Source organism: Protopterus annectens, chromosome 8.part0 (assembly GCF_019279795.1).
Source record: "Protopterus annectens isolate FY-2018-M chromosome 8.part0, PAN1.0, whole genome shotgun sequence".
Taxonomy (NCBI): domain Eukaryota; kingdom Metazoa; phylum Chordata; order Ceratodontiformes; family Protopteridae; genus Protopterus; species Protopterus annectens.
In genome coordinates, this window is record NC_056741.1 from 754,285,870 (window position 1) to 754,312,838 (window position 26,969).

At 43.3% G+C, this 26,969-nt stretch overlaps 1 protein-coding gene across 4 annotated transcripts in view; it reads left to right on the forward strand.

The window, feature by feature from the left end:
- Positions 1-26,969, forward strand: part of FDPS (farnesyl diphosphate synthase) — a 563,129-nt gene that overhangs the window by 377,624 nt on the left and 158,536 nt on the right. For all 4 annotated transcript variants that reach the window (XM_044080217.1, XM_044080218.1, XM_044080216.1 and 1 more), the window contains one exon: positions 641-718. In XM_044080217.1, the coding sequence (XP_043936152.1) occupies positions 641-718 (78 nt within the window). The remainder of the gene's footprint in view (positions 1-640; positions 719-26,969) is intronic.

The following is a 26,969-nucleotide window of genomic DNA, read 5'->3' on the forward strand; positions in this document are numbered from 1 at the left end:
TTGTCTTCACTTGTAGGAGACTTCCATTACATTTTAACCCCTCCTTGAACTCTACAGTTCTTCCACATTAGTAGCATGGCCAGTACAGCAGTCATATGAAACTGCAGATATTTTAGATATTTTATTTGTCACTTCAGGACTTGGCAAAGTTTTATTTTCATGTTCTAGGAAATGTTAAGCTTGCAAATGATAAGGTTATCAGTAAGTCTCTGAGAATGTGCGTGTGTGCACCATTCCTTTCACGCTATCACAAGGCCTGTCTTGTATACATGACCACGTGTCTTGTTTTTCTTTGCACAATACATACATGGCCTTTTAGATGTGCACACCCATGTATGCCTCTCTCGGCATTAGGGAAAGTGAGAAGATACATGGAAGTACAGCCTGACCTTATATTTCACTGCAACAGAACCCAGTGTTTGTACATTCACAATTACCTGTTTAGCTGTAGTTTTGGTATAGTAGTTGGGTACTTCTGCACATGTACTGTAGGACAATAGGAAGAACATTTTCCATCTGATCACACATGAAAGTGTGGATGGAAATGGCTGGTACTGGGAATAAAGATGTTAAGATACTAGAGTGCAGCATTAAATAAGTGTTTCTCACTTCCTTTTTTTTTTCTTCTTCTTTTTGGTAGGCTGGAATTGATAGCGAAGCTGAACACAACAATGCAAAAGCAATTCTGTTTGAAATGGGAGAATTCTTCCAGATACAGGTATGTGGTCTTTCATTACTTTTTCACTCGCCACCTAGGTTTGCTACAGCTTTCAAGGTCTCCTTGCCATTAAAAGCAGTACTAAGGTGGATACAGTTCTAAGTGTAATTTTTCTAGTGTAGGACATTTCAAAGCAAAGTCCAACATCGTTGCCTACATGCAGTCGGACACACAGGGAGCTTTACTCCCATGTAATACCCCTTGAATATTCCTCCTATTGTTAAATCCACCTCTTTTTGTGGGATACTGTTCTGTACACCATAATTATCTTTTTAAACTTTAATTCAGACCCGAACACTAACCTCCCTTTAGTTGCAAGTTGTATACCTTTGTTCATGTGCACTTTATCCCCTGAAATGTGCTGTCCCCTGAATTTTACTGAGTTCCCAAGGATGCTTAAACTTTTGTTTTTCCTGTGTCTCTGTCTCTCTCTCCTCCTTCAAGGGTGTGCATGTTCTATTCCCATAACCTTTTGTTACAATGCTTGGAGCACAGAACTTGTACTATTGTGATGTCTGTTTTTTATCCATAATCTTGCAGAGCCGAGGCTTCCAAGCCCACAAGCAGTACTTCAAACTGGGGCTTATCATTTGCATTTGTGCTTATACAGACTTACTGACATTTGTTTTTTCGCTGCTGCCTTTGCCTATTCATTCTGTGACCAGTTTGGGTTTTCTTCCCACAGTGAATTCTCACATGTAAGTCATCTGAAGGAAATCAAACATCTCTACATTAATGTTGAATGTACTTCTCCAGTTTTCCTGCCACAGTGTGTAAGCTCTTGTACTCTTTTCTGGAGAAAGTATAATATGCATAATCTGCAGTTAAAAGCCAAGTGTCTTTTTATCCTGTCCACATTTCCCTTTATGTATATATTATGTTGCAGCTCTTGGAATCCTCTGCATAATATATACATGTTAAGTTGTCCATCTCGCCTTCATTCTTGCTGGATGGGCCACTCTAAAAGCTCGAGAGTTGGTTCCACCGGCTCGAGGCTCCCCTTATATCCCACAATGCTAGGCGATAATACCTCAGATCTCGTTTGCCGCTACAGCGATCGAGGTGTGTTGTTTTCTACCGGCTTCAGGTCAGTTGATATAGATTAGTCTATAGTTAATTTAAGTCCCTTTAATTTAGTTTTTACTAGTTATTTCCCTTAGTGAGTGGATTCGGACCCTTTCCTACCTGTTTATCCACCCCCTTTTTTCTCAAGAACTTATTAGTTCTTCCCTCAGGCCTTCGGGCCCTTCCATCCCCTTATTAGTGGTGTGGATGTGTTTGTAGGGATTTTAAAACTAATTTTAGTAGTTTAATTTTAGTTAATCTTAGTGGATAGTGTAATCAGTGTGTTTGTGTTGTGTGGTGGTTACACTTTTTTTCCTTAAAAATGTCTAAGGATTCAAAGGTCTCAGGCTTCAAGAAGTGTGACTCGTGCTGTCAGAAAATGTCTCTGACAGACGGTCACACTTCTTGTGTGTACTGCCTGGGACCTTTACACCTGCAGGACTCTTGTGCTGTATGCCATGGCTTCAGCCCTAGAGTCCTGCAGGAAAGAAAAAATAAACTTATATTACGAGGCTTATTGAAGTCTGAGGGTCCCCCGACTGTTTCTTCGGGCAAACCCTCTAAGCCTTCTAGGTCGTCGGCTCCAGTTTCTGAGTCTACACCTAAGGCTTCGAAGTCTGCTACAACATCGGCTCCGGCTGGAGCCGATGAGACTCAAACTCTTATTTCTTCGGTTCCCTCGGCTCCGGCCGGAGCCGAGGTGTTGGAAATCACCGAGTCGGCTCCGATAAAATTATCGGAACCGACATCTAGGAAAAGGTCTAGGTCACCATCTCTTGGCTCCGTTCATTCGGCTCCAGCATCTCCCTTGCTGTCTGAACGGAGCCATAGATCTCACTCCTCTAGGTCGTCGAGACTTTCGGACCATGACCTTCAGAGGGTAGTGAGTCGACTTCTTAAGTCCGAGGCACTGGCCCAAATGCTTCAGAGCCCGACTCAGCAGTCGATGCTTAATCCGATTTCTCAAAATATTCCTCCTCCGACTCCTTTGAGTTTGGAGCTGGGGCGTTTCGGACCCGAGACTATGGCAGCGTCGGAGCCGATACATTTCTCTTCGGCGCCGTCGTCTGCTCCGTTTTCTTCATTGGAAGAATCTTGGCGCCGGACTTCCCTCGTCGGCTCCGAGGGGGTGAGTGGCATCGGACCCTTGTCCGACCCCGCTCTCCCTCTCGGTGCTTCGGCACTGGTGAGTTCGGCTCCGACATCGACCTCTGAGCCATCACTGTCGGTGCCGAGGGAGGTTTTCAGCTCTTCAGAGCGGAGACCTCTGGCTCTGCCTGACAGGGGTGCTTTTGAGGTCATGCGGAGTGTGTTGGAACCTGGTTCAACTCCACAGTCGGCTCCGTCCGCCCCTCCCTCCTCGGTGCCTCAGGTAATTTCTACTCACTCCCTCTTCCCAGACCGCAGAGAGCCAGCTCCTCAAGAATCCCCTGTGGGGATCTCATCCTCTTCCGAGGCCTCTCCTGAATTGGCAGGAGAGCCCCTAGGAAGAGAAAGTGCAAGAGGAAGCACATAGACTCACCTGAGTCTGTCACCTCTGACACGGATTTAGAGGATTCTGAAGGTTCCCCCGTTCCCCCTCTGAAGATGTCTCCTTTACAGACATCCTGGAGATCCTAAAACAGAGGGGGAATTGGCCAGCCCTTAACCCTTCGGAGGATGAATCTGTGTACCTTGAGGCGTTCGGCTCTCGCCCTTCCACCTCCTGGGTGTCTCCCCCCTTTCACCCCCTTATGCAGGTGGTAGCAAAAAAGGCTTGGACGGCTCCTGACTCTGTGGACCCCACCCCCAGGAGACCTTCAAAGTTTATTACAGCACCAGCAGACAAACAATTTTTGACTAAAGGAGTTTCTGTGGATGCTATGGTGGTAGCTGCTGCCACCAAGAAGGAACTAGGTGATCCTTCAGTGCCTGTCCATCCTCCTAACAAGGAATCTAGGTCTATGGACAGGTACTGGAAGCGGATGTTTTCGTCAGCGACCTTTTCTATGCGTTCGCTGAACTACCTCTGTCATTTCACTCGTCTTCAAAGAGACTTGATCAAGGAAGCGAGTGAGATGTTAAAGGATCCAACAGCTGCGGGTTTTCAGGATAAGATGAACGCTCAGCTGGCAACCCTCAATTCGATAGCTAACTCCTCCATGCGCCTTCTTTCATATGCGGCTGATGGAGCGAGCAGAGCCGCAGGTACAGGTGTGGCCTTACGCCGGCATGCCTGGATGCGGCTATGCAATTTTGCGGATCCCTTTAAGACGTCTTTCACTAATTCCCCGTTTGATGGATCGTCCCTTTTTGGTCCTCAAGTGAAAGAAACCTTGACAAGGTGCGAGACGGATGGCAAAACTCTTTCTGCCGTCGGAGTCTGTTTTTCTACTCCTTCTAGGCCTTACCCCAAGGGCCAGAAAAGTGGGAAGATGTGGTTCCGCAAGCAATCTCAAGGGGCTTTCCCTGACGCACAGAGTCGGTTCCCCTCTAGAGGCAGAGGGGGGAACAATAATGGTAGACGTCGCCCTAGAGGCAGGGGGGGGGTCCGCAGAACCAGGGCAATCGAGAAACTTTTTCCGGTAAGCCCTTTCAACATCCCTGAGGTGTTGCCCGACTGTCCACCTTCGGAGGCAGTCGGGGGAAGATTATCACTGTACCCAGAAGCCTGGCGATCTCTAACTCAAGACAAATGGGGTACAGTCCATCATTTCCGAAGGCTATTCCATTCCGTTCTTTCGCACTCCAAATCAATCAAAATAAGTCCCTTCCAGATGTTCCACCCGCTCAAAGGGATCAAGCAGCGTTAGAAATATCAATGCTTGCAAAAAGAGCCATTCAGCCAGTTCCAGCAGACAAGCAAGGATCCGGAATCTACTCTAAATTCTTTTTGGTTCCAAAGTAAACAGGGGACTGGAGGCCCATTTTGGATCTCAGCATCTTGAACAAGTCTGTCAAGAAAACAAGATTTCAGATGGTCACGTTACAATCCATCCTACCCCTATTGGGAAAGGAAAACTGGATGTGCTCTATAGACCTCCAGGATGCGTACTATCATATAAAAATGAACAGACGCTCCAGGAGATTCCTCTGCTTCAGGCTGGGAACCAGTCACTTTCAGTTCAGAGCCCTGCCCTTTGGACTCACCACAGCCCCCCGGGTGTTTACCAAATGCATGGCAGTGGTTGCCTCTCACCTGAGAAGTCAAGGATTCCAGGTGTTTCCATACTTAGACGACTGGCTCCTTACAGCTCCCACCAAGCATCTTCTACTACTCGCCAGAGACTACACCTTTCGCATATTTCGAAAGCTAGGTATCTCAATAAATTGTGAAAAGTCTGTTTTGTCGCCTTGTCGTGTTATTACCTTCATAGGCGCAAATCTAGACACAGTCAGCATGTCTGCGAGACTCACAGACCAAAGGATAGCAGACATACACAAACTAGTCTCTCTTCTTTTCCACAGCAACAGAATCAAAGTCAGATTAGTCCTAAAAGTACTGGGGATTATGGCGGCTGCTATCCCTCTACTTCTATTAGCCAGATTTCACATGAGAATCTTACAATGGATGCTCTTCACACAATGGTCATACCAACAACTTCCGATGTCCCACACCATTGTGATAACGCAAGCATGCAGGAATCATCTTCTTTGGTGGATTTCTTCCCCCCAACTCTTCCTAGGAAGACCCTTTGTCCCCCCCCCCCTCCGGTTGCTACTCTGACAACGGACGCCTCCCTGATCGGGTGGGGGGGCATTATCAGGGAAGGACAGTCCAGGGCATATGGCAACCTTACGAACGCCACTTGCATATAAATGTTCTAGAGATGAGAGCAGTGCTTTTAGCGTTGCAAGCCCTTCAAGACTCTCTTCCGATGGGAACAATAGCAATTCAGACGGACAACATGTCTGTAGTGTGGTATATCAACAAACAAGGCGGAACCAGATCCTACCCCCTATGTCGAGAAGCACTCAGACTGTGGCAATGGGCGATTTCGTCTCAGCGGTTTCTGATAGCAACGCACATTGGTTGGGAGGGTGGCCTAATGGTTAAGGTGTTTGCTTTGCAAACACAAAGTGCAGGGTTTGAGTCTCACAGGGGATAACTGGCTAGGCTTAAAATGGCTCACAAGGGCAGTAAGCTTAGTACTAACCTATGAACCTATGAACCTAAACATCCCCGGGAAGTCCAATCTCATTGCGGACAAATTGAGCAGAGATATTCTCATGCCTCACGAGTGGTCTCTGAAAAATTCAGTCTTGGAAAAAGTTTTTCAGAAGTGGGGCCAGCCTTGCTGCGACCTTTTTGCTACTCCCCAAAACAGCAAGTGCAAAGATTATTTCACCCTTTTTCCTCTACCAGGCCATCCCAGCAGAGACGCTCTAGTCCAAGTTTGGCCACGGGGACTTCTGTATGCATTTCCTCCCTTCCCACTAATTTCTCAAGTGATACAGAAAGCCATCGCTCAGAAAGCTTCATTGATCCTCATTGCCCCTTAATGGCCTCGACAGGTTTGGTTCCCCTTTCTGCACCATTTTCTGTTGGAGCAACCCTGGCATCTGGACCTAGTTCCAGATCTTTTGACTCATCAGTCGGGTCAGTTACATCGCTCCCTCCCCTCTCTGAACCTCACTGCTTTGTTCCTCCAATTCCAACCTTAGCCAGGCTTCCTCAAATATCTCACTCAGTTCGAGATATTTTAATAGCTTCCCATAAATCCTCCACTCGGAAGATTTATCTTAGTAAGTGGAAACGCTTCTCCTATTGGGCTCAAGGAAGGGACATAGATCCTTTCACTGCTCCCATTCAAACGGTCCTTGATTTCTTAGCTGAACTATTCCACGCAGGTTCGTCTCCTTCTACTCTTAAGGTTCAATTGGCAGCTATTTCTAACTTTCATGTTGGAATCTCAGATTCTGCCATCATGTCTCACAAGCTTTGCAAAGCTTTTTTGAAGGGAGTTTTTCTTCTCAAGCCTCCTATTAGAAATCCTCCTCCTTCTTGGGACCTTAACTTAGTTCTCACATCTCTGATTCTTCCCCCTTTTGAACCTGCAGCTTCGTGTTCAATGAAATTGCTATCCTGGAAGACACTCTTTTTGGTAGCCATTACTTCGGCTAGAAGAGTCTCGGAGCTTCATGCACTCTGCAGTCGATCCCCTTATCTTTTGTTTCATACGGACAGGGTATCCTTACGGACAAACCCATCCTTCTTACCCAAAGTAGCCTCTCAGGCAAACCTAAATCAGAACATTGACCTTCCTGTATTTTTTCCTAACTATTCTAACAGGTCTGAACAGAAATTACATTGGCTAGATGTTCATCGACAATTAAGGTATTATTTGGATAGGACCAAACAGACCAGAAAGGCTGACCAACTGTTTGTTTCTTATGCAGAAGGCAGAAAGGGCCTTCCAGTTTCCAAAGTATCACTCTCCAGATGACTTACATCCTTGATTTCCTTTGTGTATGAGATTAGGCATCAAAAGTTACCAAACAAACCTAAGGCTCATTCAACTAGAGCCGTGGCTACTTCTATAGCTTTCCAAGACAGGCTGCCTATTGATACGATTTGTGCGGCAGCTACATGGGCTACTCCTCACACTTTCATTTCTCATTATAAGTTGGACTTAGCTTCCAGAAACAGAGCTAATTTTGGTTCCACTGTACTCAAGAGTCTGTTCCGATAGGCCACCCGGGACAAGGTGCTAGGAACGCGGTCCCATCCAGCAAGAATGAAGGCGAGATGGACAACTTAACATATAGAAGTTATGTTCTTACCATAACGTTCCATGTTAGTTGTCTTCTTCTGCTTCTTTCTTAAGGCCCCCTCCTTCCCCTAGCCTGGACAGACCTAGAGGAGTTTGATTGTGACCTTTTTTTCCTACCACCTCTATTTGCATATATATACACTGTGTTATGTATATATTCCCTCATCAGGTTGTAGGTCACCTTCCTTCTGTCATTTTATAGAGGTGTTTTTTCCCCTTTCCAGTGTTCTGGATTTTTCTCCTGGCTGGGCCTAGCTTACAAACGAGATCTGAGGTATTACCGCCTAGCATTGTGGGATATAAGGGGAGCCTCGAGCCGGTGGAACCAACTCTCAAGCTTTTAGAGTGGCCGAGTCGGAGCCGAGGATCGGCTCCGAACCCATCCAGCAAGAAAGAAGGCGAGAAGAAGACAACTAACATGGAACGTTATGGTAAGAACATAACTTCTATTTTTTCCTCCAGTCCCTATGCATTATAATATGCTTAGCTGCTAAATAGTATCAGATGCATTGCTGACCCTTGTGGAACTCCACTAGTAATCCTGTTATTTCATTGTAGTCACCTTTTACCATAAAAGTCTAGTATGCTGTTCAGTCATGTTTTTAGCCAGGTTGCCATCTTCCCAATATGAAAGCTGCTCAGTTTCTGTATTAATGCTTTGCTTGACATCGGATTCAATCAGATAGCCTCACCTGTAGTATTATAACCAATCAGTGAATACTTATTTATTTATTTTACATTTGTCAACCGGGGGTGTCTGACTGAGCCGAAAAGGCCCTTTTTCAGCAGAGGCCCGGGAAGAAAAGCTCCACAAAGAAAAATTACAGACACATTTAGTTATTTAGACATGATCAGTATTCGCACAAATTACAGGAGACATGTTTTTACAGTGGTATGCGGCACATATACAGTTACAGTGGAGAGAACAAACAAAAAAATATTAATTTTAAAAATAAAGGTAATTAATAGATTTGTGGTGTACAGCTGAAATTTGGAACATAGGTAGAATACATACATAGTACACAGGTACAGTACATACGTTGTAGATTAGCCAGTGTTTGTGAGTAAGATTGAAAACTATTATCAAGTGCTCTAGATTTTGTATGTATGTGTTATCCGCTTTCACTAGCCTGGGGAGCAATCATGGCACTGCCAACTTTCCTTGAGATGTTGCCTGATGACATCTTTAAAGGAGGCTTTGGATGATGTGTTTTGAATGCTTGTAGGGACAGAGTTCCATTTATTAGCCACTGAACTGCATCTCCAAAGCTATTGTAGCTGTTGGTGACTTCTAGTAGTAGTTTGCTTGATGATCTAAGAGGCCTTTTGGCTGAGTGATGTTGTACTAGGATTTTGAGGGCAGGACACTAATTGGGGAGGTAATAGATAGAATGACAGAGGCAGAGCTGATTTGTAGGTTAGGCAGTTCAAGCCAGTGGAGCTGTCTCAAAGCAGTACAGTGATGAGTTCTATATGAGCAATTTGCAGAAAAGCGGGCAATTCTGTTATAGCAGGCTTCCATTTTGCTTAGTTCAGTTTTGTTGAGATTAGTCAGAATGGGAGATGCATAGAGTAGGGTGGATAGACGTTGGGAGCGAGCAATGGCTGATCTTGTGTTGTTGGTAAGAAATGGTTTGATACGGTAGAGCGACCCCAGTTTGGCATGTACTTTTTTAATAGTTAAATTGAGATGACTGTCACATTTTAGGTGGGAGTCTATGGTTATTCCCAATAGCTTAGCCTGGGTCACTGGAGCAATTAGAGTAGCATTAGTGGAGTAGATAGTGAATTGACTGTTAGTGTTTTTGTTAGAACTGGTTATAATCATAAGCTGAGTTTTCTTTGGATTGAGGATAAGTTGGGCTTTGGTAAGGTAGTTGTCAACGTCAGAGAATGCTAGTTGAGTTGTTTGCAGGAGGAGGGTGGGAATGTTTTGTGCAGCACAGATTAATGTAGTGTCATCTGCATACTGAATTATAGATGCATGCTGTGTGGAGGTCATTTGTGAAGACTGTGAATAGTAGTGGTCCTAAGATAGAACCCTGTGGGACTCCTATAGTTATGGGCAGCTGAGGAGAGAGAGAATTTTCCCATTTCACAGCTTGGTACCCATCAGTTAAGTAGCTTTGAAACCAGGTAAGAGTGGAATTTGATAGATGATATTGGTTTAGTTTGTTTAGCAGGATTTGGTGTGAGACTGTGTCAAATGCTTTGGACATATCCAAAAAAAAGAGTTGACACCTGTAGGCCTTCATTTTTGAGAAGGTTTACTGTGTCTGTGAAACAGAGGAGGGCTGAAGTAGTACTATGGGCAGGTCTGAAACCATGCTGAGTAGGTGACAGGATGTTGCTGTCTAGAAAATAGTTTAGCATCTGGGTATGGATGCATTTTCTAGGATTTTGGCCAGGGGGGAGAGTAAAGCAATGGGTCTGTAGTTAAGTTCAGTGGAGGTCCCGCCTTTATGTATGGGTGTAACATAGGATATTTTCCAGAGTCTGGGCACATAGTTTTCAACAATTGATCTGTTTATGAGACTGGAGACTGGGATAGCAATAGCATCTGCTGTGAGTTTCAAGAAATAGCTAGGGAGTAGGTCGGCTACTGTTGATGAGGTTTTTAGTTTAGAGAGCATGCTTTTGATTGAAGTGGTTGAAACTGTTTTGAGGGTAAAGCTTGTATTAGTGTTATTTGTGTTGGGGGGGATAGTGAGGAAGGAACTGTCCTGTGACACTAAGGATAGAATTGAGTTCACAAAGTGGGAGTTGAATTGTGTTTCGATGGGAACTTTAGTGTCAGGGGTGGTTGGTTTGGGGGTAGCCTTTTGGGTGGATTTTAGTAGCTCTTTTACATTTTTCCAAATTTTTTGCGGGTTGTGTTGGTATTTAGTTTGTAATGTTGTATAGTAGGATTTTTTGTCCAACCTAATGCATTTTTTTGCACGGTTGCGCAGTTCTTGGTACTTAGTTAGGCTTTGTGTTTCTTTGTTTTTTTGATACTAAAGCCAGGCAGTGTCTCTGGAGTTGAGGATTTGTTTGGATTCTTTACTGAGCCAGGGGTTTGTAGAGGTTCTAACCCTGATTTTGCGCAATGGAGCGACCGTGTCTAGGTGTTGTAGAAATGTTTTGTTGAATTATGCTACAGCCTGGTCAACTGGGAGGGTTTTTAGGGGGCCCCAGTCACAGTTACAGAGTAAAGTGTTGAGGACCTCAGGAGAGAATTTTTTTGTGTTTCTAGTGGATATATAGTTAGTGGTTTTGCATATGCTTGTTCTACTATGTATAAAGTATATTATGTTGTGGTCACTTAAGGTGTCTGGGAGACTGCCTGTGTGAGGGTACAATGTGGGGTTGTTAGTTAGGACCCAGTCAAGAATGGATTCCCTTTTAGATTTTTTATCACATCTAGTTGGAATTTGGACTAGCTGCTGGTAGCCATGGAGATTTATTAGATTACTTGTTGGTTCTGATATGCAGGTGAACCAATCTAGGTTGAAGTCCCCCAGAATAAGGGTTTCTTGTGAGTATGTGGAAGAACACCAGGATAAGAAGTCTTCAAGGCTAGCAGGTGTATTACCAGGTGGAATATAGATCACAATTGTGGCGATGACCTTTTTAGGGTGAAGTTGAAGTTGTGAGATAAGTATGTCCCAATTATTGGGGGAGGGGTAGGAGTTTGGTAATTGACAGACAGTTAAGTTTGACTTGTACAGTAAGGCAGTTCCACCCCCTTTGCGAAGTGGTCTGTCTTGTCTAATGATATTGTAGCCGGTAGGGAGAACTTCTGAGTTAGCTATGTTTTTATTTAGCCAGGTTTCTGTTAAAGCAATTAGCTATGTTTTTATTTAGCCAGGTTTCTGTTAAAGCAACTATGTCTGGGGAGTAGTGTGCTATTGTGACCTGGAGTTCAGGTATTTTATTTTTGATACTTCTAATATTAATATTTAGCATTAAAAGATGGTTGGTTTTGCTGCTGTTGATTTGCCCAGGGATGAAGAAAGTGGGGATGTTATGTTCTGACATTTGTGTTGGAGCAGTTTGAGTTGGACAGGATAGATTTGGGCCTGGGTTGGGGTGGATAATCCCCACTTATGGTGAGCCTGGAGTTAAAATGGTTATACAGATGTTGGAGTTTGGTGAGGAGTGTGAGAAAGTATTGTGTTTTTTTGGAGTAGAAATGAGAGCATATGTGTTTAGTCCTGAATTGGTCCGTTATGTAGTTGTTAAATAACTGTGGGCAGATATTATTATAATGTGTGGTGTCTGTATACGAGAGTGCATAATGCAGTGTTGTGCTACTAAGTTTAGGGATATTGCTAGAGTGATAACTTGTGGTGTTGTAAAGAATTATGAGAAGACAGACTAGACTTGGTTGCGTGATAGTCATGGTTATAAAGTTTAAGTTGTTTCTAGGTGGGGGGTCTGAATAGGAGTTATAGGATTGCACTATATGTGGATGGGGAAGTAGTGTGGGTGATGTAAAAAATGCCTAGTGGGAATGAGAGTGATTGGGAGTATTTTGTGTGGAGCAAGTTGGTGTGGTATAATGTGATATGACTTGAGGAGCTGTGATTGGTGGAGGTGATGTGAGGGTGAGCTGTGGGTGTGGCTGTGATTACTATAAATGTAGAGGTAGTGGGGGTGGGAGGGAATAGGGGGCAGGGGAGCGGAGAAAGCCTGAGCGTTAGCGTGGGTGAACGGAGTGGGGCAGAGCCAACCAAGACAAAAGAAAAAGTAAGTATTACTTTACAAATCTGAACACTTTTAAAACAAATTCCTGAGGTCTAATGGCTTACCGGCAAGCAGAATGTAATTGCTGAGGAGCACTTGTGTCCTAGTGGGAGACTAGAAATTTAAAGATGGCTCCATGCTCAGCAGGATTTTAATATAGACTTTGTATTGGGGAGGGAGATAGCACATTGGGTGTAAACCAGGTGGAATGCAAAGAAACCAGAGAGGCAGTCTGCCCTTCCTGTGGTGAAACCTTGCTGCCGTGAGTGTTGCCTTCCACTGGTTTCCTGGTATTTATCAATTCTTTCCTTCAGAATGAGTCAAATAATTTTTTTCTTACCACAGTGGTCAGACTAACTAATGTGTAATTTCCTATCTATGTGCTCTACCTGTTTCTGTAAACTAGATTTGCCTTGCTCATTTTAGAGGAGCCACCCTGTATTTTTTATTATTTACTAACAATTTTTTGTATGTCTTTCATTAGTTTGCTTTATTAGCATCCTAACCTGAATCCCTTATAGCCTCGTTGTGTTACTGTCTTCCAGTTTTAAACATTTCTTTGTGGCATCCTACCTAGGGTCACATCATGTAGGAGTCCCATTGATCATCTTCATGAGATTTCCACACTGATTTCAATTTTCTGGAAGAGGGAAGCATCTACCCACTTTTTCCAACTTTTATATACACCAGCTCTACAGTCACAGAAACATAGGAAAAATGGAAAGACCACACAGTTCTAGAATTTAGTACACCTTTAGAAACTGCACAGTACTGATTACCTTTGGAAACCTGAGATTAGGAATTTAAACTTGATTGACTTTTATGCTCCATGAGGTCTAGGGATGCCCCTGAGAGCAGCTGCTGTCTAACCCCCAAGGCAGATATTTTTGCTTTGTGGTATGTTTTAACACTGTTTCAAAAGTACTAAACAAAATAATCGCTCAGTATTCCCCTTTGCCCTCTGCACAAATTCACTCTTCTTTTCTTCAGTCTTAGAACTTCTTCCATTTTTTATGTGCTCCGTAATGTACCTTTTGTTCTGTCCCCTTTCCTATCAATTTTTGCTGTCATTCTTATTCTGAGCTTTTGCTCTTCCTAAAAAAAAATCCTGCTTTTTCTTTAACTGATACAGGTGTTTATCATCTCCTGTTTCAACTTCCACATGTTTCCTGAATGCCCTCCTCACCTAGCTTTTCTCATCCACCTCCCTTGAGATCCAGATAACTTTGTGGTTTTGATTTGCTGATATACTTTAATTCATAGATGACTTGCTTCTATGGCACCTGTCTTTGGTCTTTCATGTTGCTCTTCAGCCACTTCCACTTTTTTTGATAAAGCTCTACTTAAACAAAAACTCGCCAAGTTATAGTATTCTAAGACTTAACTTCAAGGACCCTTCTTGAGAAGTCCTGAACTGAGTAATTTTTTCCACCAATCACAGTTCAGCATAATTTTTTGGAGTGCCTTTGCCAAGGGATAGCTGTGCACTTGTGTTGAAGTGCACCGCAGTGTTAAACATTGACTAAATGAGAGTGCTCATTCCTCATCCCCATTAACATTTTTTTGTGCTGCTTGCCATTTCGTAGGTTCATAGGTAATTTTTAAGCTATTTACCTGCAATGGATTTAAGAAGCCTTGTCTTACACTCCTGTGATTAGTTTTTAGTCCTTATGTTTTGCTTATGAATACTACAGAGACAGGGCAGAGCAAGGATATGTTGTGGCATTAATTTTTGCCCCCTATCCATGTGTGACATGGGTGCCAAATGGAGGTGAATTTGTAGTCTGCCATACAGTCATCCAAATTACATTTGAATAGAGTAAGAGAATTACTTCTCTTTTTGTGAACATGTTCTATTTATGTTGTAAGTTGCAAAAGAGAGATTGAGATCCTTTGGTTGAGGGTTCATGTTACCATTGGAATTTCGAATGTGTAATAGTCTTGTTGAGGCTGTATACATGAGGTAGAAGTAGTCTGTTAGTAGCCCATATGATACCAAGAGGTACAAGACTTTGAGACAGTCTGCATAATTTTTGTGGTTTAGACCTGTGATCGTCTTTTGAGGTTTCGGCTTTTGATTTTTTTTTTTTGGGTTTTTTTTTTGTGAGAAAGCATTATGGTTGCTTTAGTTATGACAAGTGATTGGACAGCTAAGTACCAAATGGGACATTATGTTCAGTGATTATTCTGTTGAGATCTAGTCAAAATGAAATGATTACATCCCTGGACCTGCAGCCATACCTTTAGATGTAAGCTGTGCTATGAAAAGGGACTTTCTTGGAATAGTGCGCACTTGGTGTTCAAAGGGGAATTCAGTGTCAACATAGGTTCCCAGAACAATGACTTATGAGCTCAACTTTCAAGGGTGTGTTATCAGCATAACAGTTACAAGGGAAGTCATGCTTGCCAAAAAATACGATTGTACATCTTTTTGCATTGAGTTTTAGTCCATGGTTTTGACAACATCTATATATTTGGGACAGGCCCTCTTGGAGGGTTTTAGTGTCCTCTGGATAATTTGTGATGGCATTGAGTTTACAAACTTGGTGATGTATAAACCTTTAACATTCCCTGTGACCTTTGAGAAGTAAATGCCAAACAGGAGTGGCACAAGAATTGAACTCTGGGGTACAGTGCCACTTAATTTCCTGGGTACTATTCTATAGTTCGGATCTCAAGCCTTACTACCACCAGTGAAAAGTTTTAGCTAAAAAAAAAAAAAATTGTTTTTTTTTAGTTTCTGTATCCGATGTAAAGTGTGATGGCAAAATGTATGCCGATTTAACAGGAGGTTCTCTGTCTTCATCTGATGGGTAGGTCAGACCTTTGATGCTTCAGAATTCAGTATGGGCCTTGTCCTAGTTTCTGCAGCTTTTTGGGCTTCACAGGGTCAGGGATTGCCTCAATGTGTGGGACTCTCTCTTTTTTTTACATTTCCTTGATTTTTGGAGTCACTGGCTTGAGAAAGGCACACCCCTGCCTTCCAGGGATGCAGTCCAATGTACTTATTCTACCTTCTCCCTGCCTAATCAGTTTTGTCCCTTTATTGATGAAGCAAAGACCAAGACCTAGCTCTGGAGCCATAAGGTAAAACTTCACAAGCCAGCCTAGCCTCTGGGACCAAGTTCTGCATCTTGTCATGTATACGTGGCCCTGTGGACACACAACACCTAGGTTTCGTCTTTTAGGGTCTCTCCCTCATTGTCTAGACTGATTGGGCTTGGTTGAAGAATAGGATAATGCTGCATCATGATTCTCAATTCCTGTTCTACAGCTGTGGTCTTTGCATAGTCCTTAGTGGGAAACGGTCACAAGTGTCAAGTTTTACCGGCTTGGACCTAAGTTAAATGTATGTAGCAAACACTTCTTATCATGCATTGCCTTTGTGGCACATCTTCATTAACCCAATGCCTGTTGTGCCTCACTCGCCCAGTATATTAAGCTCCCAGCAAGACCAGAAAAAAAAAACAGCTGCTACACCTTAAGCCACACATGGAGCACTAAAGCACTTCGGATCATGAATGCAGTACCAGCATGATTCCAGCATGAATACTTGTAATAGACTAAAGATCAGTCTGTGTCTACTGACTGCACTCAGCAGTAGTGTAGAAAGGACAGGGCGAGAGGGACCGTTACCCTAGGCATTGACTTGACAAGGGCACAATTCTTGTTACATAAATGAAGAAAAAATATGTTTCAGAAATGCATATATATTTTTTTACTTCCCTTTAAGGGAAACAAGAAATGGCAAAAATGTCCAATACAATCTCAGACACTCCAACGTGCCTCACTCCCTCCAAACCCTTTTACAAGAACACCAAAACTGGAAGAAAAAAAACGTGCTCCCTGCATTTTATTCTGAGCACCATGGCAAAGAAGATTTCTGCAACTATACATTTTTGTCACTGTGGACCAGAGGTAGAATAAGTGATCACTTGCAAACATTCAGCTAATCCTTGCAAGACTTATTGGCAGGTAAGATGAATGTATTCATCTTTTGGGACTCTGACACAATGGGGATTACAGATTAAAAAGGATGACTTTCAGGATTTTGCAAACCTTGTGGTAAACTTGCTCTTTTCTTCAGTTGTTTGTGGTACACAAAGCAGAGCAAGTCTGAGGCACAGTAACACAGTGCCACCAATCTGTTACAAATCAAGAATAAAGTGTATTTTATGTATGCGAAGCTGTGCTTTGAATTTTTATTATAATTAAAAAAAAATGTGACTGCATATATGACAGCCTAATAAAATTTGGCTGTGTGAACTACTATAGCCGTTGGAGGGAAAGCAGATAATTCAAACCCACTGAAAGAGAGACCTCTTCATTTACAATGTGGCTGATTTTGCTAGTTTGTCAGTTCCTTGCTTTAGCTTGGAGTGGATGCTTAATTAAACCCTTGCCTTAGCTTGGAATGGGGTACTTAACTACACTCTCTGCTTTGGAGGGGTGGGGCTCCCTTCAAATACTAGGGAGGGGCTGTAGTAGTCCCCCCTTTGAAGAGGGTGAGGCTTTTTTGCAGGTCACCTTCCTCCCCTGTTCTGAGGTGTCATGGTAATTTCTGTTTTCTTCCCTGTCTGGCCAGGGCGTGTGTGTGTGTGTGTGTGTGTGTGTGTGTGTGTGTGTGTGTGTGTGTGTGTGTGTGTGTGTGTGTGTGTGTGTGTGTGTGTGTGTGTATTTATATGCATCTATAACATAGCTATCTATATGTCTGTGTGTATCTATACATCTGTATGAATATCTAATGTATTATCTATATTGCTTGTATATGTGATGTATTCTCTCTCTCTCTATGATATATATATATATATATATATATATATATATATATATATATATATATATATATATATATATATATGTATGTATATATAGAGAGAGATAAATATGCGTCCTATCAGCTTTCTTATGCAGTAGATGTGGAGTACCATGGTTAAGCATCTCAACCATTTAGGTATTGAGGCCTCTCTTTAGGGACTGACCGAGTTTTATGGGTTCCAGGATGGGGGCTTCTACTGAAATTTTCCCATAGTGCCAGCATGCTGCGTTCTTCAGGAAGATGGTACGGTACACTGGCACACTCAAGGTTCACAGTTTTGCATCAGTATTGGTGTAGTACACTGGTAATCTCCTGGTTCATGGTTTTAGATCAGTATTGGTGCAGTATAGTGGTACCCTCCTGTTTCATTCTTTTAGGTCTCTGGTATACCGGGCGGGGGGCTGTTATCCTCAGCCCAGTCCTTTCTGGCTGCAGTTACTGGTTCATTAGAGGGGATGTGATATTTGCCCTGCTCTTACTGGTTTAGCCCTTCTTGCTTCAGCTTGCCCTCATCCCCTCGGGAGACTTTCACTTACCCCCCCCCCCCACACTCCCATTCTCAATTGGTGGAGTCCTGCTCTCCATTACGGAGGGAGGCTGGTTCCAGTTTCTCAATGGGCATGTGATGGGGTGACCCAGTCACACATATGGTGGTGGACTCTTGTTGCTTACTTATGGAAGTGATGCATCCACATTCATTTGAAGGTGCAGGGTTTGTCCCAGTTTAGTCTTTCCCCTGGTCCCTTGAAATATTGACATCCAGGAAGCTGAAGGTCTTGGCATGTCCCTGAACCTCCAGTTCAACCTTTTGAGTATCCCCATCCCTCCACTGTATGCCCAGTAATATGGATGCCTTACCACTGTTCTGTCCCCTTTCACCTTTGAGTAAGGTTGAGGAGGTCTGGTAGTCTTAGCTTTATGGAGGTTGTCTCTATTGTTTTTTTAGGGCCAGCCCTTTATATCTAGCTGTAACAGTTATTTCTGTCAGAAGCAGCTTCTCATAATGTTTTCTAGTTTTTAGCACATAGGGCGGTGGGTCTGTGTGTGTGTGTGTGTGTGTGTGTGTGTGTGTGTGTGTGTGTGTGTGTGTGTGTGTGTGTGTGTGTGTGTGTGTGTGTGTGTGTATAGACAGATGTACTGCTTGTTCATAGGTTCATAAGTAAATACTTATCAGTCTGCAGGCTATTACAAGCCTAGCCAATAATTAGATGGCAGTATTAAACCCAGTACTTTGTGTATGTGTTGCAAATATTTTCACCATTATGCCAAGCCCACCCCTAAATATGTAAACATGCAGGAGTTGAACTTAGTCTTCTGATCTATAGTCAGATGTGTTTCCCATTATGCTACTGTCCCTGTTCCTGATTTGCAGGAAGGTGCTTGTTAAGAACAAGGAGGTGAAGTGTTAGACAGAATGGACAAGAGTTCTTGTGTGCTTGACAAATTATGTAATGGCATGTATCATTAGACATGCGGCCTTCTCTAAAGAAGACATTGTCTGAGAAATTATATTTACTGGGCTTTAATTAATGGAAGAGGCATTCCCCAGCCTTGGGTCCCAGCAAAAGGTCCTCATTCATTCTTACCATAATAGCTGATCTGTGTCATTTGTATGAATATCTAGAAACACATTGTTCTGAATTGTATGGCATCCTAGATATTTCCAGGTGTTATCCACTTTCAGCACTGAACCTGATCTTCCTTCAGTGTTGAAATTCTCATTCTTTTCAGCCCCGTGAATGACCACATTTCAGGGGAGGTACCTTTGTGTGGCTTGCAGTACTAGTTGTTTCAGACAAAAATATGTATGCAAACTCTGAAGCATTTCTCAAACATTCAGAATTAGTAAAGGAGAATGGTGTATTAAGCATTGCTGTAACTGAGTGAACAGAAAACTATATACATTAAACTATTATTGGATTCCAGAGGACATTGGCTTTGACATCCAGGCAGTAGATGCCCAAGAGGAATGGGCGTAGCACAAACCCTGGGGGACTCCACAGGAGACAGTCCTCTTTGCGGAGGTGGTCTCACTGAATCTAACTTATTGGGTGTTGTCAATGAGCCAGCTAGCTATCCAACATGTTATAAAGGTGTTTATACAGAGTTCTGTAAATTTGTTGACAATGCCTGAGTGGGGTATTCTATCAAATGCCTTGGCTAGATCTAGGTAGGCAGCGCACACAGCTTCCCCCTCATCCATTGCCTTGGTGACCTTTTCAAAGAAGTGCACCAGATTCAGTAAGCATGACCTTCCTTTGACAAAGCCAAACTGGGATGGCTCTGGTGTCTGGAGGTGTCCTATGTCCTTGTTGATAATTTCCATAATTCTTTCCATGGCTTTGCAAATAAGACTAGTTAGACTAATAGTTTCCAGGATCTGTTGAAGGTCCTCCATTATGAAGGTGAATGACGATCGCAGTCCTCCATTTATGTGGTACAAAGCCTGTTTTAATACTTAAGGTAAATAACTGCAGGGGCCCTGATAAGTCCTGCAGGGTTCCTGATAAGTCTTATTTTAGACTAGTCAGGAGGCATCTTGAGATGTTATTGGGGCCGATTGAGGCCATGTTCTTGACTTTAGTGAGTGCAACAAGTACATGCTCCCTAGTTATAGTTGAAGGGGTTATGTTTGAGGGTGTTATTGGGGTGATGGTTAGGGTGAGAGGGAGGTTAATGTTGGAACTGAATTTGTCTGCTAACAGGCTCATTGTACCGCCAGGGTCAGTGAATGTGGCTCCATTAACCACCAGTTCAGTACATTGCTGTGTGCTGCCTTTAATTAATGTTTCTGACATAATTGTAGAAGGCCTTATAGTTATATTTCACATGGGAGAATATCTTAAACTCAGACTTGTATTTAATTGACCTAGTTAGCCCTCTTGGTTGCCTCTTTACTTTGATGAAAGAATTTTTATCTATATGGGCATTACCTTTCCTGATTTTGCCACAATTGCTTTCTTTTTATTGTATATCCTGTTTAATTTGGGCTGCCACCAGAGCATTATATTTCTAGGGCTAGTTCTGGGCTTGCTTCTGGTGCATACAGCAGCCTCTGTGCTGCCATTGACATGGTTGTACAGAGTTTGAGAGCAATTTGACATAGGCTGGTGTGTGCTTGGGATTTGGAGGGGCATTGGATTTTGACAAACCATCACTTAATAATAGTTAGTTTGCCTTAGAATAGCTCTTAATTTTTACTGGTTTTAATATGATTATAGAGTTCATTTTGATTTTGAAGGAGACATCTTTATGGTTGGACCTTACAGAGAGGACAAGACATTGGGGGGGGTGCAGCATTCTCCAGTATTTCTCAGCACAAGGTCCAATATGTTTGAGCTTCTAGTGGGCGTATTCACTATTTGGTCAAGGGTGTTTGGATTTATAAAGTCCAGGAATCTCTGTGCCTGTAGGTTTGAGGCCATGTAGGATTCCCAATCTGTAGAGGGGTATTTTCATTGCTGTAATTCCAATACAGACTGCATTTCTGTGAACTGGTGGAAAGCTGATAGATTTGCTGTGAGCAGAGTTGGAATCTATTCCAAACTGGTAAGTACACTTTTTACAACTTAATTTGCACTGATCTGTATTTATACATTTGCTTATTATTTATAGTGGTGCTGTATTGTTTCTGTCCCTTGTTATCTCCACTGTGTCCCTCCCACCCTCCCTGTTCTTGTTTTGGTGGTAATCTTGGTGGCTTTGAAACTGCCCGCCCCTCTTGCAAATTTTGTATTTAGATACTCCTTCTGGGTCCATCTCATTTGCTCACTCAACTGAGTGCAGTGAGATCATATTCTAACCGTCTTAGTTGCTGTTTTGCATGCTGTTATCTGTTCCGTCGCTCTTACTCTGCACTTATTACTGCTTGTTAGTAGCCTTCTAATTTAATGCCTTCTGCACTTTTTTTGTCATTTGTTAATGTAATTGCATTTAATTAAATGGTATTTGCCATAATATTTCTACACGTGTGCTAGCCTGCACTGCATTTGAATTGTATATACTGCTGTTTTAGCTGCTTTTCTGTATGTCTGTACACAAAAAAAAAATTCTAAGCTTGTTTCCTGCCTTTCCTGTAAATTGTCTAGTCCACCAGGACAGTTTGTAAGCTCCTGAGCCCCCCAAGCTTTTCTGTGTTGGAGGGAAGCCTTTTAGCTTGTCAGTTGGAGTGGTAAACACTAGGTAGCCTATCTACCACAGGAGGAGAGGTTTCTGGCCCAGAAATTATAGTTTTTTGGCCGTTTGGGAAGCTTTTCCATCTCTTTCAACCTTCAGATTTAAAAGCCTGTGTTTGCGCTTTGTTTCCTGCCTTTCCTGTTACTAGTCTAGTCCAGGTGCAGATTTGCTGTATCCAGGACTCTCTGTAAGCTTCTGAGCCCCCCAAGCCTTTCTGTGTTGGAGGGAAGCCTTCTAGCTTATCAGTTGGAGTGGTAAACACTAGGTAGCCTATCTACCACAAGAGGAGTGGCTCCTGGCCCAGAACTTGTACCTTATTGGCCGTTTGAGCAGTTTTTTTCCCATCTCTTTCAACTTTCTGGTTTAAAAGCCACATTTACGATTGTTTCCCACCTTTCCTGTAACTAGTCTAATCCAGATACAGACTTGCTGTATCCGGGACTGTTAGTAAACATCTGAGCCCCCCAAGCATTTCTGTGTTTGAGGGAAGCCTTCTAGCTTATCAGTGGGAGTGGTAAGCACTAGTTAGCCTATCTTCCATGGGAAGAGTGGGTTTTGGCCCATAAATTGTAGTTTATTGGCCATTTAGGCAGTTTTCTATCTATTTCAACTTGCTAGCTTAAAAGCATGTGTTTATGCTTGTTCCCCGCCTTTCCTGTAACTAGTCTAGTCCAGGTACAGATTTGCTGTATCCAGGACTTTTTGTAAGCTTCTGAGCCCCCCAAGCCTTTCTGTGTTGGAGGAAGCCTTCTAGCTTATCAGTGGGAGTGGTAAGCATTAGGTAGCCTATCTACCACAAGAGGAGTGGATCCTGGCCCAGAAATTGTAGCTATTGGCCGTATGGGCAGTTTTTTCCCATCTCTTTCAGCTTTCTGGTTTTAAAGCCCGTGTTTAACCTTGATCCCCACCTTTCATGTAACTAGTCTAGTCCAGGTACAGATTTGCTGTATCCAGGACTGTTTTAAGCTTTTGAGCCCCCCCAAGCCTTTGTGTTGGAGTGGAGTCTTCTAGCTTATCAGTGGGAGTGGTAAGCACTAGGTAGCCTATCTACCACAAGAGGAGTGGTTCTTGGCCCAGGAATTGTAGTTTATTGATCAGTTTGTAAGCTGTCCATCTCTTTCAACTTTCTGGTTTAAAAGACCACATCTGTGCTTGTTTCCCATCGTTCCTGTAACTAACCTATTGGAAAGCACTAGAAAGCCTTAAACTGATACAAGCCTTCTAGCTTAAAAGAGAGTCTTTGGAGTGATTAAATATCAGTTTTCTGTATTTTCTTGCTGTACTTAACTGTTTTTCACCTAAATGTTGATTTTTCCAGTGTTTATTGTGATTTAAAATCTTGTTTTTTTCACATATTGTACTTATTTGACTGCCTGCACTTTTAAAAAGTTGTTTTTGTTTAAATAATTTGTTTAACTGTTGTAGGCTACACACTAATAGCCTTTTCTGATTGCTTGTAGTCATTTAAAGCTGTTTTAAGTGTACGTTTTATTGATTTTGCCTTATCTTTCCAAAAAAAAAAAAAAAAAAAAAAAAACATTCCTCGTTTCCCACCTTTCTAAGCTAGTATAGTCCAGTTTTCAGGCTAGTGCTGAATTCAGGGCTGTGTTACAAGTTTCTGAGTTACCCATACCTTACTTGGATAGAGGGAAGTTTCTGTGTTCACCTGTGAGAGAGGGGAACTTTGAGCAGCCATCTGTCACTGGAGGAGTGGTTCCAGCCCAGAAGTTAGTAGTTTAAAAACCGCGTTTGCATGGTTTTGCTTGCTGGGCAGCACCGGTTAGCTACGGTTAAATTATTCCGGGCTTCACTAAGTCTCCTCTTCAGTTTTTCCCTTGAAACTAGTCTAACTCTCAACCTAAGCACTCAAAAAGCATCCTACAGTCCAGCACTTGCTCAGACCTAATAGCAAGCACTAATATACCCCAACACTTAATTGCCCAGCAGGGCAAGGCTCTTTATCCAACCCTCACCAAAAAAGCGACTAAGCAGCTCACCCTTCAGGCGTGACCAAAGGGCAACTTCAGGTGTACTGTCCAGTCCATCTGGTGAACCTGGGTATCTTGAGGCAATGTTACAACTGCCTCATGTACAGAGACAACCTCTCCTCCTACCACGAAACACTAACATGTGCGAGAGATGCAATTATACAGCCAAACTGGAGGCTGAGGTCTCTCCACCCAAGACTGGAACAGACAGTCATGAGGAGAAGGTTAACACTTGCACCACATCTCCAGCATCACATAGACCTACCAAACCAGCACTGGCAAAAAATACACATAAATACACTAAATCGTACTCTGAAGCTCTAAATAAAAACCTGCAAAAGCATCAGAGAGCTCCGAAGCAGACACCCAAAAAACGTGCACCTCCCGTCACAAACCAGACAACGCATAAAACACAAAGTCAGTGTGCCACACAATCACAGCCCTTAAGGCGAAATAACATACCTAACACACTAGTAATAGGTGACTTTATAGTCAGGCACACTGACTGCCCACTCACTAGGCTGGACAAGGAGAAGGTTACTGTTAGCTGCCTTTCGGGAGCCAGAATCTGCCACATAACACAAGCACTCAGGTCACTCCAGAACAAGTACAAATTTGACTCTGTCATTGTTCATGTTGGTGTGAATGACCTGAGACGTACCTCCCTGGACTACAATGAAAGAGACATGGAAGAGCTCTCTGATCATGTATCCCAGGCGGGTATGACCCTGACCCTTAGTAGCATCCTGCCCTCACCAAGAATGATACCTCAGTATAAAGAAAAAAAATGATCAATTTCAACAATTGGCTAAGCTTCTGATGTCATTCAAAGGGGATCCAGTGTCTGTCAGCCTGGGATGACATGCTCAACAAACCACGTTGCTTCGCAAGAGACTGCTTGCACCTGCCACCCCTAGGCTTTCGAATACTGGCCAAGGCTCTTGCTACTCCCGTAGTGCCTTTTTTAGGCAAGGCTCAAAAGTCAAACCCACCTCCATAAATAGCACAAATAAAAAAATGAGGGTTATGATACTCAATGCCAGGAGTTTAAATCTCAAAATGCATGCACTCGAAGCACTCCTCAGTATGGAGAACGTCAACATCTTTGCAGTAACTGAAACCTGGTTCAAGGCTCCAGAGACCACTCCAGCACTACAGGGCTACAACTCATACCACACATTTCGGCCACAGAACACAGACCGAAAAACAAAAGGAGGGGGTGTATCCATATTTATCAAGGATACCTACACCTCCAGGTTAGTGGAGCAGCATGATACCTCTGAGATCATCCATGTGCAGCAAACATCGGGCAAATCTGCAATGCAAATTGTGGCCTGCTGCAGATCACCCTCCATGACCCAGGACCACCACTGTGCCTTTCTGAACACGCTGGAAAACATGCGGGTCCTACCGAACACCCTGATATTGGATGATTTCAATTACCCTACCATTAACTGTGTAAACTATTTGAGTACAAACTCCCAGGCTCAGCGCTTCCTAGAATTTATCAACTCAAATGCCCTGGATCAGCTGGTAAACTCCCCTACCAGAGGTGAAAACATATTGGACCTGGTCATAACCAACATGGGCAACAGGTGTTCCGCACCGGAGGTCAACCTGTCACTGGTTAGATCAGACCATAAACTAATCACTCTGGATGTCCACACCCTACCACCACCCCCAACCAAGGAAACAACAGTGAAAAACTTTTCTAAAGCAAATTTCACCTTACTTAAGACAGAGGTGATAAGTTTCACAGCCCCCACGCTGAAGGATAACGCTGTCCAAGATGCAGAATCCTTTACAAATGCACTCTATGAGCACCTACAATATGGATCGTGCCATCCCTAGCAAAACCAAGACTCACTCCCCTAAGAGAAGAAAGCCAGTCTGGTGGACCCCTGCCATAAACGGGTTATACAATAAAAGGAGGAAACTAGTTCAGAAGAGAAAATCCCAAGAAGGAAAGACATCCCTGATCAGTATTGGTAAGAAACTAAGGTCCCTCATCATCAAAATCATCCAAGGCTAACTTAGAAAGAAAAATAGCCAAGGATTCAAAAGATAACCACAAAGCCTTCTTTAGATATGTCAAGAATCTAAGTGGCAACTCGCAGATATGCTCTGAGCTAGTGCAAAATAGCACAAAATATACTGAACCTACTGATATTGCCAACATCCTGGCAGATAGATTCAGTGCAAACTTCACCCCCCTCTCGCCTCCAAAAGGGCCCACAACAATACGGGAAAAGTGTAGTGACCCGGAAATCACAGACGCGCAGGCGAAAACAGCCCTTTCAAAAGCCAAAAACACAGCATCAGTAGGGCCAGATGCTGTCCCAGGATGCGACTTTCACGAACTACAGAACAAACTAACCCCCCACCTAAACACGCTGTTCAACCTCAGCCTCTCCACAGGCTACGTGCTCATAGAATGGTGCACAGCAACGTTTATTCCACTCCACAAAGGAGGGGCCACAACTGGCCCTGGTAACTATCGCCCCATAAGCCTGACTAGCCTGGTCTGCAAGGCTATGGAGCGCATCATCATGGAACTCATTAACAAAGACATTGGGAACTTCCAAAAACTTGACCCGACCCAGTTCGGCTTTAAGGGCAGATCATGCCTAATAAACCTGGTTGACTTGTTTGAGACGGTCACCAAGGCCATAGACGAGGGAAAGGTGGTTCACACAGCCTACCTTGACCTCGTCAAGGCGTTCAACACTATTCCTCACTTGGGTATTATAGAAAAACTCACCAGCCTGAACATGAACCCCTACATCACAAGATGGGTTGCCAACTGGCTTACAGACAGAACTCACGAGGTAAGAATAGCAGGCTCCAGGTCCGAGTCTAAACCAGTCACAAGTGGTGTCCCGCAAGGCTCGGTCCTGGGACGCCTACTGTTCGGCATATACTTCTCAGAAGTACAGGCAAACACAGGAGGACTATGGCTAACCAAGTTCGCCGATGACTGCAAACTGGGAGCCATAATTGACTCTCCGGCTGACACGGACATCCTCCAAAAAGGCCTTACTGGGATGGACACCTGGTGTCAGTCGTGGCCTCAAGCTAAATGACAAAAAATGCATAGTCATCCCATTTGGGAAAAACAAAACACCCATGAATTACCACATAGGTGGCAGCCCCCTTAAAACAGAAGAAGTAATAAGAGATCTGGGGACCCAGGTAGATAGTAATCTCTCCTATGACAATCATATTGCCAAAGTAGTTAGGAAATCCTTCTATGTGGCCCATTTAATTACTAAAGGGTTCGCGTCTAGAAATAGAGGTTATAGTGCCCCTGTACTCCTCACTCATCAGACCCATCATAGAGTACAATGCCCCATTTGGGATGTACCTCACAAGACACTTCCAACAGCCGGAAAGACCATAAAAGTACCTCACCAAGAGGATTACTGGCCTCAAACATATGTCCTATGCAGACCAACTGAAAAAACTCCGGCTGTACTCAGTGGCATATCACTTACTCAGAGGTGATCTCTGCCTGACTTACAAAGCCATGTCCAACTCAGAATTGATGGACATGCTCCACCTAAAGAAATCCAAGTCACTGTGAGCCACATGTGCTAGTGAGCTAAAGAAATCTAAGTCACTGCGAGCCACGTGCGCTAGTGAGCTAAACCTCACCACAACATTAAATGGAACATGCTGGAGGGATAGATTCCTTTCACAGAGACTCCCTATGCTTTGGAACA